A 14,900-nucleotide genomic window follows, 5' to 3' on the forward strand; every position below is an offset into this window, starting at 1 on the left:
TTTGTCGCTGCGTAACGGCTGCGCTCGCGCGCCCCGTCGACTTCGGTGTAGCGCTGCGTTACAGCAGAACTACGCTTCAAATCGTCCGGCTTCGAAAGGGGGTCCACGTCGAATATCCTTTTCTCGATGGCTTGGAGCACTCTTTCCCGGGACACGATGGGATACCAGAGATGCTCTATCGCCGAAGCAAAGCGCAATAATGCGCACTAACGGTTACGACGTCAGCGCTACGTCTGACTAATCCACCGCCGGAAACATTGAGAGCAACGGCCATTACTCACTTTTCGCCGAACTCACATTATATTCCACCTTGTTTTTTCTTGTTTCAATTATTAAAATTTCCCAGGATCAACATCTTGAAACAACTTCGTGTGATACCATCACGCGGGCTTTTCCTTCACTCATGCAAGCGTTTTCCACTGCAGAATTCGTTATTAATTATTCAAACGGCTTATGTATACAAGCACCCACGCTTATAGAATGCACTTCAAATTATGTTTTATTCGTATAACTCATGTTTTGAAACTGAAACTGAAATGACCACCGAGTATATTATAGACTTTTGTATCATTAACAGAGGTTCACAATTAAATAGCACCAGAAGAACGCCACCAGAATTGAACGAGTGGTTTTCCACAAATCGATCGAGGCATTCCAATGGCGACGCACATGGACACTGGGATTTTTCTTTTCCAATAAAAAAGAAGCACTGCTCCACACTCACTGAACACTGGTTGGAACTGGAAAATTCCTTGATAGTTTCTTTCGGGGTTCCTTTTTTCTTTCCTCTATTTCTTCACCAGACTAGTTCGACCCACGACTTTCACGACGTGGCCATTTTGTGTCACCTCGGACAGTTCTTTTCTCTGCCCACCCCGTGGGGGAGGACGGAGGTGGAAACCTGCGACTGGGACGCTGGGGCCGCGGCGGTGGACGAAGTTTTCATGCGCCAACGCGTGTGCGTCCTTGTGTGCGAGCAATACGACCGCGACTTCTTTCCGAGCTGGACTGGACAAAGGGTTCCTTCGGGGTCCAGTTCGGACCGACCGAGTGCTGCTACTGGAGCTGTCTGGCCAGTGGAGCGACTGGCTGGTCGTGTTGGTCCGTTGGTTTTCTCGTTCTTCCCCTCGAGGGACGGGGAGTTTCGTTGTCGGGATCACTGTGGGTCACCGTTTTTCCTTCCCTTTCTTGACCATCAGACGGCCCAGTGGTCATTAGTGACTTTCGTCCGCTGTAGGCTTCGGCCAGCAAGATGAACAACGCTCTCCACACGCGCTATGACCTCACGTCCGTTGTGCCGGACACCAGCAGACACCGTGTGCAACCACACGCCGTTGGACACGATCGCAAATGAACCTTCTCCTAGAGCGAATTGGGGGAATTGAACCCCCAGGTGTCGAAGGATCCGATCGTCCCTCGCCGGTGGATGTCTTTTTCCCACCTTCCCAGTCCAAAGGGCAAGGGGAAAGTGTGTGTGTTTGTGTAGCGTAGCGTGGTAGCTGTCCTACTTCCTCCGCTTCGTCCCATCCGAACGCAAGGACCCAACGGTCGCTCCAGGAGAGCGTATCCTTGGGGTAACGTGTCCCTCCCGGTCGGGAGATAAGTTTTATTTCGCAGCAACAACACTTGCCCAACGTGTGCATGTGTGCTGAGGTCCTGCCGCATATGTTAGACGGTAGTTTCACGGTTGAGAGAAACGCAGGACGATCGTAGGGACATCGGGACGTCACTTCACGTGCTCAGACCCTTTTCCCTACCACCCTTCGTTCCAATGACTGACTCCGGGGTACCATCCGGCCGGCCACCCTCAACCGCACGCTCGCCGAATGGGTAATGAATAAACAATGAACCAGGTCGAAGGATCGAGGACACAAAGGACAGGAGACAAGAGACAAGAGACGAGTAAAAAAACGGCGCACAACGAGAAGGAAAAGAACAACTGGAAAAACCTGTAACGGATATTGTGGAAAAAAAAGTTTAAATAACAAAAACACAACAACAACAACAACATCACGAGAGGGGGAAAAACGGTGCACCTCCGGTATATAAGACTACATCCGGTACGGTTCCCCCCATTTTGAGTGAAAAGCAGGACACTATGACGTCATTATTTATTTCCATCCGTTGGCGTCCTTTTGCACAATGCCGTGCGGTCATTTCTCTTGCCATCGGTTAGTAGTTCAATGTTTTTTCATGTCGACTCAATCATGCTTATAAATACTAGAAAATAAGTCCCGATTGTCATTAAACCAACCAACCCGGGCTGGCCAGTATCCTTCGGACTTCGATTTCCTGTAGCAAAGTCAGAAAGGAGCGCAAACATTGACCTCAGCACGAGTACGTTAGCGCGGATCGGAGGCGAATTTGGTCGAGAATACATGTTAATCTATCGAGAGTCTTTGCTGACGGAGCCCGTTTCGGACACGTTTCGCCTACGCGAGAAAAGGACATTCAACGGATCAAAAAAAGGTACATATTGGTGGGTCCTTTTAATACATAATGCATGCAAGTAGGCCATGGTGTAGCCACTGCAGGTGCAGCGATGCGTAACAAGCCCCCTCCGAACGGAACAACCGCAGCAACATCGATGAATTTCAACGCTATATTCTGCCGATGCAGAGGAACAGATGTTGAAGGTATTGAACAGCGGCCGCGCTTGGATGGACATGGAGGGGAGATAAATCTTTTGTCGGACGTTTTAGAACAACTCCAAGATGCTTTTTGTTGCGACCTCCTGGGAGCTAATGGTTGAAGTACCGATGGAGAAGCAAAGTAACATAGTAACCCGAGAAGTTAAGAATGTTTGAAAAAAGAAAAAATTGCTTTCAACCCATCCAAACTGTTTTGTAACAATCAAGCGAATGATTTAAATTTTTGTTTCCCTCTTTTACTCTAGGGTCTTTTGGTAATTTCTTCTGTCTAAATATTTTTTCTAAACTTAATTAGTAAATTTAAATTAATTTTACTTTCTAAATAATTTTTAAACTTTGACTTAGGAACTGGTTGTTCGTCCTATCTTGAGCAGTTTTCGTTGTTAATCGCGACCACGTTGATGAAGACTGGCAGTACACAGCCTCTCATCAAACAATAGATTTTGCTGACAAGACAAAGCTTGGTGATTTTGGAGATCAACGTAATAAACACTTGAAATAAGATTTCTCAGCTCTCTTCTCAACAACTAATTGATGCTACCAATAAAACGCTTACGTTTACAGCACTTCATCCGCAGCTAACTTGCCTCCTGTCCCTTGCTTAGGGTGGATGATTTACAAACGTATGTGGCTCAATCGCTTCTCCATGTACTTCGGATTGTATTTTCCCGACCCTTCGAAGGGGTGGACTGCAATCCACGCTGGCAGGTGTGGTATGGGACGGAAAAGGAGCGTCGTGCACGCGATTGACGGACGGCAAGTGGCAGTCGGGAACCTACCAGGCAGGGGTCCTCCGGAAGGCCTTATCTATTGCGCCGTATGTGCGTGTGTGTGTGTGCGTGATTTCATCAAATTGTTCCATCAACTTTACCCCTGAGGGAGTGGAGAACTTGTTGGGTTGTGAGAGGGAGGAAAAAAAAAGAATGTAAACACTCTCGCAAACGGTGCTATCTACAATTCATCGTGGTTATTTTATTACATTTCGTTTTTTTTCGTTTCCCCCAACGGTTGATGCCAACGGGGGAGGGAAATGTTTCCATTTGAAGGACCCTTTTTCAACGGTAGGGAGTATACTTACAGTTGCGGAAAAACACGTGCCCTCGGGGGGAGTGTTTTACCTTGAACGTGGTGGCGTTGGCGGCCTACCGGTGATTTAGGTGCGTTTCACTTGATTGTCCCTTGCGAACTCCTAGGGGTCCTAGGGAAAGGCAATCAATCCCCTACGTTGGTGTACACATTTTCCTCGAATAAAAAACCCCTAACCCCGATTAAGTGTCGAGTCCGGCACCTGAACGGGAGAAAATTAAAAAAAAAAACGCTGATTCATCCTTTAGCGTCACATCTAGGGGGCCAGCTCCCGTGCTCGGGTCTCCCTCGGCCGGTAGGAGAATCTGTGCCACAGGAGCTCGCACGCAAAGCCAACCAGCCCGAGGCCGAGACCGAAGGCGAGCAGCAGGAACGCGCCGAGCAGGTGCGACGGTTGCAACGCAATCGGGCCCGGATTGTCGAAATGGCGCGACGTCGAGATGGCGTGCTGGACCTTGTTATCGGCGAACTTCGACACCACCTTTCAGGGCGAAAATGGGTCCAAGATGGATTAGTGTTTGCCAGGGGCAGTAAGGGCCGATTTTCTTTAGTGGTGGAATTGTCCCCCTTCAACGAAGACTGAAAAAGGGTGTCCCCTACATTCGGAAGGCGTCATCATACATGCGCAGTGGTGAACGGGACTTCCTCCCTGGTGGAGTACTGGTGGTCTCTTTTGCTCCTACCACATATTCACCCTGGACTGACCAGTCCAACCACCCGGACATGGGGCGTCCAAATTCACCTGATACATAAGCTGACCCATCCACCTGCTTACCTTATTCTCCCAGAACCGCTGCATGCCACTCTGGAAGATGACCAGCGTCAGCTCGTCCAGCTCGTTCATGAGGGGCCAGGTTTTGGTCGCCATTGCGACACAGTTCTCCCAGTAGATGTCTTCGAGCATTATTTCGAAGTCGGGCGACACCCGCTCCGTAATGTACTCGCCGATGGCGTAGTGACCGTAGGGCAGCCGCTCGATACTGTACGCCATGTTGCGCTCAATCGCGTTCCGGTGCAACACTTCCTTCGGCGCGGTAAAGAAGTTGTTCAGTAGCTTCACAATCGTCGGCTGGTGGATAGGAACCGAGCAAAGGAGCAGAAAGTGACCGATAGGCATATTTTCCTATCCCACAAAGAGGACAAACGCACACACGGTACCTGAGTGGCAAGTTGAATCGAAAATATCCAAGCGTCATGCGTTGAACCCCAGCGAAGGTTACGATCCGCCAGCTCCTGGACCGTATCGATCGACTTCTCGTATCGCGGGACCGTCATCACGCTGGACAGTCCGCCACTGTACGCGTTGCCAACCATCAGACCGACGAGCAGGAACGAACCGATCAGGATCATCTGCGACACGAACGGGTTCTTGTTGAAGCGCAACAGTACGGCTTGCAGAATGAAGATGGACATGACGGCCATTACGGACTCGCAAATGTCGACACGGCCGGACTATGGAGGAACGCAGTACAATGAGAATGGACATTATTTTGCTGCACCTTGACGGTGTTCATCTGCTCCTTTTACCTCACTGGGGGTGAACTTGTGCGTCACGAAGCTGAACAGAACATCGAACACGATCGCCACCAGGAAGCTCCCCAGCACGGCCAACCACAGTACCAGCGTGAACGGCAAAATGGGTGTCATCCAAGAGGACAGCGGCAACGGTTTCGGTGCGATGCAGGTGACACCGGTCCTCGAGATGGGCTTCGAGAGGGACAGGAACCGGAACTCGTGGTACCACGAGTAGAGGGCCCCCACGCCAACGTCCGCCCTCCGCTCGACCAGCGCACCGATGATGCCGTCACCGGTGCGGTTGTCAAATATCTGGCCCCACTCACCCTCCTCGTCCAACGAGATCTCCAGGCTGCAGTTCAATTTCGCACAAAACTCGATGAAAAGCTGCGCCTCGGTACCGTCGATGCTGAGCGATCGGCGATGCTCATAGTACGCGTTGGCCTCTTCCGGCCCGTCCGCCTCCTTCCAGATGGTGTACGGTTCGTAGTTGAATATGGCCAGCCGGAGAAAGCGCCCGCGAAGGTCGGTCCGCTTGTTCGGGAACAAATTCCAACCGGCACGTGTCGTCGCAGCTTCGGCCTCCGCAACTAGACTGAAACTGTCCAGCACGATCCAGCCATCGCTATCGGTCGGTTGCAATTCAAACTGACCAGTCAGCAGGTCCACACGCCTAAGGTCGACACGGGACTGTACAAGCAGCAGGTCTATCACATCACCGATGGCGCTATGGTTTAGAATCCCATTTCGCATCATTTCAACGCCATCTACGTTCATCACATCCCCAATGATGATCAGTCGCTTCTCGGGGAACCGTGTTACGGCACGATCGTGTACCGGGTGAAACTGGTCCAAAAACTGAACGGCCACCGATTGTGCCACAACGAACGCCTGCGGAAGGAACGATGTATCAATGTTAATCGAGGGTGTTAATTGACCAAACAGAAGCCCACTGAAAGCAGTGGTCACTACGCCAGATTAATCTCGAGGGGTCATCAAGATAGATCCTATTCAACTTATTGGACCTTTCTTGGCCATACTACCATCAACCCGTAGTTTTACCTGGCATCCATTATCAATCGCACGCAACAGTACATCCGATTCGACGATATTCGCATCTTCGAAATCGATCGCTATAAACGGATGAGGAAAGCTTTCGGATGCGATGGCCGAGTCACCTTTAACGCTGAGTACGATGCAGGTGCAGAAGAATTTCACCAAATACTGGGCAACTACCGGAACAGGAAATCGAAGAAAATATAATCGAACCTGGAACAACGTTCCGGTGCCAAATGAGTTTACTTACAAATCCTATTCACCACCGTTTGGAACTCGGAGTAAAACGCATCTCTATCGATCACTTGCGACAGAGTTACACCGATTTCACTGATGTTCATTCTTTTGGGGGCGCCTTTTTTATTATTCGGAATTGTTGTGACCTAGAGTTCTCTTATATACCAATGCTCTACTGACATTCTATTAAAATTTTAAGTCAACTCCACACTAATCCGTCTGCTGGCAACTACCGAATACCGTATCTAAACATAGCGTATCACTTTTCAACCGTAATTTAATTTCAATCGTTGTTGAGGCAATTTGTCAGCAAACATGGATATCGACGAGGGTAATATTTACTCAGCGTAAATTTCTCAATCAATCCAATCGTCAGTGATTCCAACCTGGCATGGTGCGCAGAAAGGATGTCAGTTATGGTACGAGTTTTTTTTTGTGATAAGAATATATTTTTTGTCTTACGATATTTAATCCTGCACATTAAAATCGATCCTTGCACATTAAAATCGTATTGTTCTGGTTTTTGTTAGCTTCCACATGCAAAGTAGTAATGTGCAGCAACATTTATTGAATTTTATCTATGGCCTCTTTACAAAGTGAAATCGAACAAGCACTATATGAAACAAAATACCTGTAAATACCGGATGAGTTTTCCATTCTCTACTGGTCCGCGAATGAAGTGAGATTGAAACACTGTGTCACATTTTTGTTTTTGAAACAGATTCATTCCAATGGGACATCAACTTGTTAGAAGTGTAAAAAATAGGTTTATGGATTCAGACCAAGGGTTTTTCACCCAACTCACGTGCAAATTCCCTTTGTCGCTATATAATTACTATAAATCATGCATCCATTTGAACCTCGGGAAATGCCATTTATCAATCGGGAAGTAGGTTATAAAATCTCGCTGTAATTTATACCTCGCCACAAAGCGGCGCCTCACATAGATGCGACCTTCGGCCAACAGGGGATCAGGTAATAACATTGTAACCTATCGTTTTCTATTTATCACCTTAAATCTGCTACACACCTCCGGGACAACCATAAGGTCTATCAACATGATACCGAGAGTCATCTCCGCATGATTGGCAGCTCCAACGAGCGCGCTGAATATTTTGGGCGGAAATTGAACGTGAACGTTTCCCGCCCCCTGAGGGGGGGTTTGGGTTTCGGGGAGGTAATGGTTGTAATTATTCAGCGGATAGTGAAACCTTGCACATACAATGTGAGAAAATGCATGCACGGAACTGCACCGGGGGAAAACGGGTCGAAATCGGCCACTATCACTGCATCTCCCGTCCAATATATAAAAACGACAATGTCGTTGATGGATGGCTTACAGTTTGTACGCGAGCTTTCAACTATTCACAAAACATGAAGTTCATTGCGGTTGTGTCGTTGGTGGTGGCGTTTGCATACGCAAGTGTGAAGGTAAAACTGTCCCAACGGTGGTGATTTAACCAAAAGAATCCTTCGTTAACATTTGTTGTTCCCCAACAGGCCGATGAGGTGGATGAAGCGAAAGAAATGCTTCGTGGTTTGGCCTCCGAGTGCAAGGGTAAGGAAGGGGCCAGTGACGACGATGTGGACGGTTTCGTCAATGATGTACCGCCGAAGACGCGTACCGAAAAGTGTCTGGTCGCGTGCATGCAGGAACAGTTCGGTTTGTCGAACGGGAAGGCATTCCAGGTGGACGGATTCATGGAGCTCTCGAAAGTGTTCATGAAGGGTGACGACTCGAAGGTGGCGATTGCGAAAGAGATTGGAGACGACTGCAAGGACGTGGCGAACGACGATCGGTGTGAGTTGGCCGTGGACATTCTTAACTGTCTGAAAGCCTCGGCGGAAAAGCATGGCATCGAGCTAAAGCACTGAGCGGACTGGCATGCAGAACGTTGGCATAATGTTCGGTTTAATTGAAAGTTTAACGTGCGATACTTGCAATGTTTCCAGTTCTTGAACAGGGAGAACAATCAACCTCACGCTCCAAAGAATACATACAACTGAATTATAAATAGTTCCTCATTTATTCTTTTCATTCGTTTTCAAATGCACACTTTCCTTCAATCGAATTTGTAGTTCTGCATTACCTCCTCGAAGATCGGTTTGCAATCGATTTTGGCGTCAAGTCGTGCGCAAAGTAAAAACACACCGGATAGCTTCCGGTGCAACGAATAGATCTCCTCGGGCGGAGGACACAGACGATGGGCAATCATAACCGGGACGAGTGCTGCGATCTTCTTCGTTGTGCTCTGCCGACCGAACTCAAACTCTCCCGGTACGCTGAACACTTCGCCCAGGATAAGGACGGCGTCGACGTGGGCCTTTTCCATGGCCGCCGTTTCGTAGCCGGTGAGGAAACCCATTTTGCGCGACAGTTCCAGTATCTGCTGGCGGTCATTTTTCGTAGCCGCAATGATGATCTGTTGGATGTTGGAGATGGATTATTTTGGATGTTCCATTGTGGGTTATTGGTGGATCACTTACCCTCAAGTAGTCGTCCATGAAGTCTTTTTTGTAGAACCGTGTCGCACCGAAGTCGATCAGCATTATCTGCTTTGTCGGTGCGTCGTAGAGGAAGTTGGACCAGTTCGGGTCGGTCTGCATGCACCGGAAGGTGAACAGTTCGTTGAGGCAAAGTTTCATCACGCAGTAGGCTATGTGGTTTCGATGTTCTTGGCTAAAACGAGGAAACGAGCACACAAAACAGAATCATTTAGATAAGAGGTTTCGTTTGAAGGTAATTTTAATGCCCCCTACCTCATATCGAAACAACGATCCATCGGAACACCGGGAACTAGCTCCGTAGTAAGCACGTTCTTCGATGTGAGCTCCTTGACAACGCGTGGCACACGAAACTCCGGCATATCGCGTATCATTTCGGCAAACCGCTCGGTGTATTCCGCCTCGCGCGTATAGTCCACCTCCCAGGCCAGTTCGCGCTTCGCCACCGCGACCACGTTGTCGATGAAAACACCGGCCGGAAAAACATCCCAAACCTTCAGCATGGACACGAGGTTATCGATGTCACTTTCGATACTTTTCGCCACCCCCGGGTACTGTATTTTAATGGCCACCTCCATACCGCCCTCTTTTAGTACGCCCCGATGCACCTGCCCAATGGAAGCCGCGGCAAACGGTTTCTGGTCGAAGCTTTGTAGTTTCGCTCGCCAGTTCGGACCGAGCTCAGCAACAAGCTGCCTTTCCACCTGCCAGTCGGGCATGTAATCGGCGGCCTGTCGGACCCGTTCGAACGCCTTCACCAGCTGTGGTGATACAATGTTCGAGTCCTGGATGCTTAGAATTTGACCCAGCTTTAGTGCCGCACCTCGCACCTTGCACAACGTATCCACGATTCGTTCCGCGTTGTTCGGACTGAAAAGGGCCTGCTTTACGTCCAACGTTCCGCCAATACCGAGCGCACCTTTTGCGAGCTCGTTCACCGTGCCTAGGCCAAGGCCAGCAAAGAGGCCACCGAATGATGCCATTCGTGCCACCCGAGACGATGGCACTTTGCGTTGCTTTGCTACGGTACTGAGCTGAGGTAGTTCGATCGGTTGTCCCGGTTCCCGCTGTGGTGTTGGCGGTGGTTTCGGAGCCACGGACGGACTTTTGTCGTACGACGAAACAAACTGCATCATCTTCTCTATCTGCTTCTCGTCTTGTGTGATGGCTTTATTCTGAATGGTCGGTTTCGGGGGAGGTGGTTTGGTTTCTGTCGGCTTTTCCGGCGCAACGGCATTGCTCGCCTCCTTGTCGGGTTGTTTGCTGGGCACGGATGAGGGTTTAGTGTTTTCCGTGCTTAACTTTATCTCACGAGTTTTGCTATGCTCGGAAAGTATCGATTCTAGCTCCTTCAGCGTTATCTTTGATATATCCAAGCTGGCAATATCGTTCGACGTGTCTGGTGTTGGCATCGGCCCTGCACCCGCCGCATAGATTCGTTGGTTCATGAGTGCGTCCGGTGCAAGCGGTCCTACTTTCGGCAATGCGGCCACCGTAAGCTGACGAAGTCCCTCGGCAACCACTGCGGTTCGTTCGATAGTTTCCCGTACCATTCCACCAGCTTTTTCCAGCTCCTGGGCAGGATTGTTCAAGACATGCTTGATGGATTTTTCTCCGGTGGCTAGCTGCTGCTCGAGGACTTCCCGTACGCTCGAGTTTGCCCACAGATGTTTGGCGTAGTCGGTCTGCGATTTGCCGACAGAATCGGCTACCAGCTTCAAACCACGCAGTATGCCAGCAGCGTCTTGTGCACGTGCCATTTTAGAGAGTTTCTTTTACAAAACCAAACCGTTTATAAAGAGTACACTTTTCTTACTATACTTAAGTTACTTTAGACTTATTGTGTGTAAAATTAGGACGAAATACTGCGAAACAACGGGACCCTGCTCGTACAAGACAAGATGTTTATTTCACAACATGGTGTTGGTATTGACGATTAGATAATTCATGCAAAAACAGATGTTTCGAGAAATGTCAGCCGGCAAAGAATGTAAACAAATGGGTGCTGTCAGTTGCGGCTGGCAGTTTGCTGCTGTCAGTCGTGTTTTTAAAATAAACCGGTTGAAAATTGATTACCGGTTTTCCACCGCTTCGAAACGGTTCAGCGCATTCAAGTGGCGGTAAAAACGCTCGAAACACGTGATAGGGAATTTCGAAATACAAAATAAACGAAACGATACGATGTTTAATTGCGTTAGAAGAGCCGTTGTTTTTATTGCAAACACTTTGTCGTAAATTAATCGTAACGAATTCGACCATATCAAAACAGTCTCAGTGAGTTGAAGCAAATGAACACGTTACAAATTTGCCTCGCAATATTTTTTGTCAATCGGTGTTATACTTTTCCTTTCGATGACAATTCTTTTTCTAGTAGTGGAACAATGGAAGGAAATGAACCCAATTTGATTGGTAGTATTTTTTCTACGCTCATATGAAAAACAATTTACAACTGTGTGCAAATTGGGTCAGATGATGATGGTGCTGCGAAATTGGGTATTGGATAATTTTTCCCATTTGCTTTTCGCAAACGAAAACCAGAGAATCCCATGTCCATACCTTATTGGTGGATAATAACGCGCAGCTAATAGGATTTAGGAGAAATGGCTAAACAGCCGGACAGGGCGAGGCAGACAACAACGCGTAACAAGTTGCGATAAAGTTATTCATGCGCGGTGTGGAAACTGCGACCAGGATGAAAGTGTCCAGTTCTCTCGCATTATGTCACGTGTGTGGAGTGAAAATGGGGAGGATTTAATAAACCAACAACAGCACACGCTTGTGGCGCACGCTTTTACTAGCGCTCATTACTAACGGCCGTTCCGATTGACCGGTGCTCGCTTCGCTAGACCATCAAGCCGCCATTCGTTGCTCTATTTGTTGGAAAATTTCGGCTTTACTTTCTCTGTCGCAGGGATGGTCCGCCGAGCGTTGGTGAGTGTTATTGATTTAATTTGGATTTTATTCGATCTCTACTTTGCCCATCCACGCCGCACACCATTTCCTTGAGATGGAAAGGTGCATTTCCAAGCGAACAATAGAGCGGATGTATCAATCTCTGGTGTAAGTTATAGGTGGTAACGAATCCACCACATTTGGCCTTATACCATCAGGTTTATCGAAAGGAAGACAAGTACATGCAGCTGCTGGAGGACGATAGCAAACCGAATGTCTGCACATTGTCGTTCTTCGCCTTGGGCGTAATCAACCAGTTTGTAGTTTGTGGCGCATCAGCCTACAATCCAAAGCATAAAACACCAATCCTAAACATGATGAGTTATGCTGTTGCCATTTATTTTGGGAGTTTCCTTTCCTTCTTCTTGACAGCAGGCCAACCTTTAACCGTTCTGAGAAACAGCGCGTACGCCACCGCCCCACTAACCTTGACAAAAAAGGTCGCCACGTGGGGTGTGTGGCCAACGTTTCTCAGACGAAGCAGCAAAAATGTCCCATACTTTTGTGTGCAAATTAGGCAAACTATTTCCGTTTTCTCACGATTGTACCCAATGCTAGTTCTGTTTTCTTCAGTTTGCGTGGTGTCTCGGTAAGGTGGTAGAAAAATAATTAACTAACAGAAGCGTAGCGTCATGGAACTGATTAGTTCATTGGGCGTTCAAAATTGCGTATCAATGATTGTTACAACCGAGGCTTGTGGATATAAAATGATTGATCTAAATTGATTAACCATGATACAAAATTTTATTATTTTATTTTTTCAATTTGTTCAGTTCAATTTAAAATCATCGTCTAAGTTTTTTTTCGTCAAAAATTACTTTCAAACCTAAGATGACGATGATAAATCATCCCTAGGCGCACGCCTTTTGCCAGAGCAGTGGGTCGAGGTGAGTGGCAAATAATTTATGCCCGCACTGGGGCTGTATTTTCCAGAGGCCCCAAACAACCAAACTAGGCGCCGGTGTATAACGAAAATCTAATAAAAAACAGATCTTTGCGATTTTCGGTATGCTACGACTTGATGAATGAATAGATCTACAATTTGGCAAGCAAAACGGCATGCGGAATTTATGTATCAAACTAAAACAATGAACCGTTTGTATTTATGTCACTGCTTGGAAGAAACTGAAAAAAACATGCAGAAACATTTGCTTTTTGTGTGTTAGCCTGTTTGCATTAATCATTTCAGAAGCAGGTCTCCTAAAAACGTAAGATTATTATAGGCACGGAGCCTGCACATATGACACCTTGCAGTCAGAAGAAAGCAGTGAAAAATACGCTAAATTAATAATGGAACGGTTGCACAGAATCGTCTTACATTGTGCAAAAATGGCCACTTGTAATGAAAGTGGGTCAATGGGCGATGGGAGGAAACGATTTCATGCGGTTAGGTGGTCGGTTATCATGTGTAACACAAAGCTCAGCACCAACCTCAGCGGGCAGGTGACAGCTTTAGATGGATCATGAATTGTTCCTCAAACGCCTCCCGTCATACACACACATGCGCCCATTGAGCCGGTGGCCTAAAACACCGGCGACCATCGAATCACCACGGGTGACCCTCCACAGCTTAAACTCTCTTCGTCATCATCGGTCATCGTGGTCACGGCTCGGCGGAAAGTCATTCACCGCCACCTGGACCGGCCACGGTGGGTCCTTTTCCTCCTGATTGGGCAATTTCGCAATCTGGATTACGCAACGTGGTGCTTTCTCGTTTGATTGCAACCCGGTGCATTGCGACCACCAGCCAGCCAGTGGTGGTGTTGTGCATCGGCCACCACCGAACTGACCCCCCACTTGCTCCGAGGGGCCATCTTTCCTCCCCTTTCGCCATACTCCCGGGGTCCAATTTATCCTCTCTTTTAATATGGTTCACTGGGCGCGCGAGTGCGGGTCGGAGGAGCTTTCATTAATCTTTATTAAATCAAGACCAAGTGGCTGGAAAGGATGAAGGAAAAATTCCTGCCCCGAATGGAAACGCTTCTATCGCGTGAAATAGAAAGTGCTTTCCAGTGGACCCCTTCGCTAACACCTTCCTTCCTCCCCGATGAGGAGATATCAATCTTTTCCCTTCGGACGGAAATTGATGCGGAGCGTGACGTAATTTTCTTTCTCGCGCCCCAGAACTCAACCCGAACGCCCGGCAAGCTTTGTTCCTTGTTACGTGTTGCGAGCAGGAAGCTGAAACAAAGTTAAAAATAAAAACTTTCAGTTGGCGGTGCAGAAAGGAAAAAGAGAAAAGCTACGGTGGCCACGAAAAGCCGTCTTCCTTTTCTCGCCATTTTGCTACCATTTTTTGAAGGTTTTCGCTCGTCTCGCCAGCGAAAGCACATGATCTCACTCGCGGGGTTTCGCATTCTAATGCTTTGGAAAAAAAACGATTTTTCCTCCTCTCCGTCTCCACCACCCCCCCGTGGGTAGTTCTGGGTAAGGGGGGGGGGGGATGGCACCGTTTTTCCGTATTCGATAATGTTCGCCCGAACCGTGCCGTTGTGGGTGATGTTTGTGTGTTGATTGATTTGCGATCGGTTAATTGGTGAAGGGGGTCATTTTCCAACCTGGCCCGGCATCGAATTTCCTTCTCAGGTGTTTGAAGGTGGCGCTCAGACCACTGCTCCAAATCGGACACACGGAGTCAACGATGGTGTCGAACGTTCAAACCGTTCATCGTGTTGCGAATAATTCTTCGTTTTCGCTCAACACAAACATAACTCCGCCGCATGTGCGTGGCTTCCATGGGACATCATGTTGGTGGACCACACTGATGCTCGGTGCGCCCTGCGCCTCGTGACTTTGCAGGCCGATGGCGAGTGTAATTTTTCCCCCAATAATAACCGAAACGGAACGATTTCGATCACCACCGTTTTGTGCGCCATTTTGGTACAACCAACGATCATC

The 14,900-nt window shown here is 48.2% G+C and overlaps 3 protein-coding genes across 3 annotated transcripts; 1 reads left to right on the plus strand and 2 right to left on the minus strand.

The window, feature by feature from the left end:
- Window positions 1-3,993: 3,993 nt before the first annotated feature.
- On the minus strand, window positions 3,994-6,649 carry LOC131284269 (uncharacterized). Its single transcript, XM_058313123.1, has 6 exons — window positions 6,559-6,649; window positions 6,315-6,484; window positions 5,265-6,143; window positions 4,896-5,189; window positions 4,513-4,806; window positions 3,994-4,218 (listed from the first exon to the last, which is right to left on the minus strand). Exons 1-6 carry the CDS (start codon window positions 6,647-6,649, stop codon window positions 3,994-3,996), a joined length of 1,953 nt encoding a protein of 650 aa, XP_058169106.1.
- A 1,129-nt stretch (window positions 6,650-7,778) lies between these two features.
- On the plus strand, window positions 7,779-8,420 carry LOC131284271 (general odorant-binding protein 28a-like). The gene is made up of 2 exons (XM_058313124.1): window positions 7,779-7,976; window positions 8,046-8,420. Exons 1-2 carry the CDS (start codon window positions 7,779-7,781, stop codon window positions 8,418-8,420), a joined length of 573 nt encoding a protein of 190 aa, XP_058169107.1.
- Window positions 8,421-8,602: 182 nt separating this feature from the next.
- Window positions 8,603-10,810, minus strand: LOC131287475 (atypical kinase COQ8B, mitochondrial). Its single transcript, XM_058316525.1, has 3 exons — window positions 9,306-10,810; window positions 9,033-9,225; window positions 8,603-8,968 (listed from the first exon to the last, which is right to left on the minus strand). Exons 1-3 carry the CDS (start codon window positions 10,808-10,810, stop codon window positions 8,609-8,611), a joined length of 2,058 nt encoding a protein of 685 aa, XP_058172508.1. The 3' UTR covers window positions 8,603-8,608.
- Window positions 10,811-14,900: the final 4,090 nt, after the last annotated feature.

Source organism: Anopheles ziemanni, chromosome 3, assembly GCF_943734765.1.
Source record: "Anopheles ziemanni chromosome 3, idAnoZiCoDA_A2_x.2, whole genome shotgun sequence".
Taxonomy (NCBI): Eukaryota; Metazoa; Arthropoda; class Insecta; order Diptera; family Culicidae; genus Anopheles; species Anopheles ziemanni.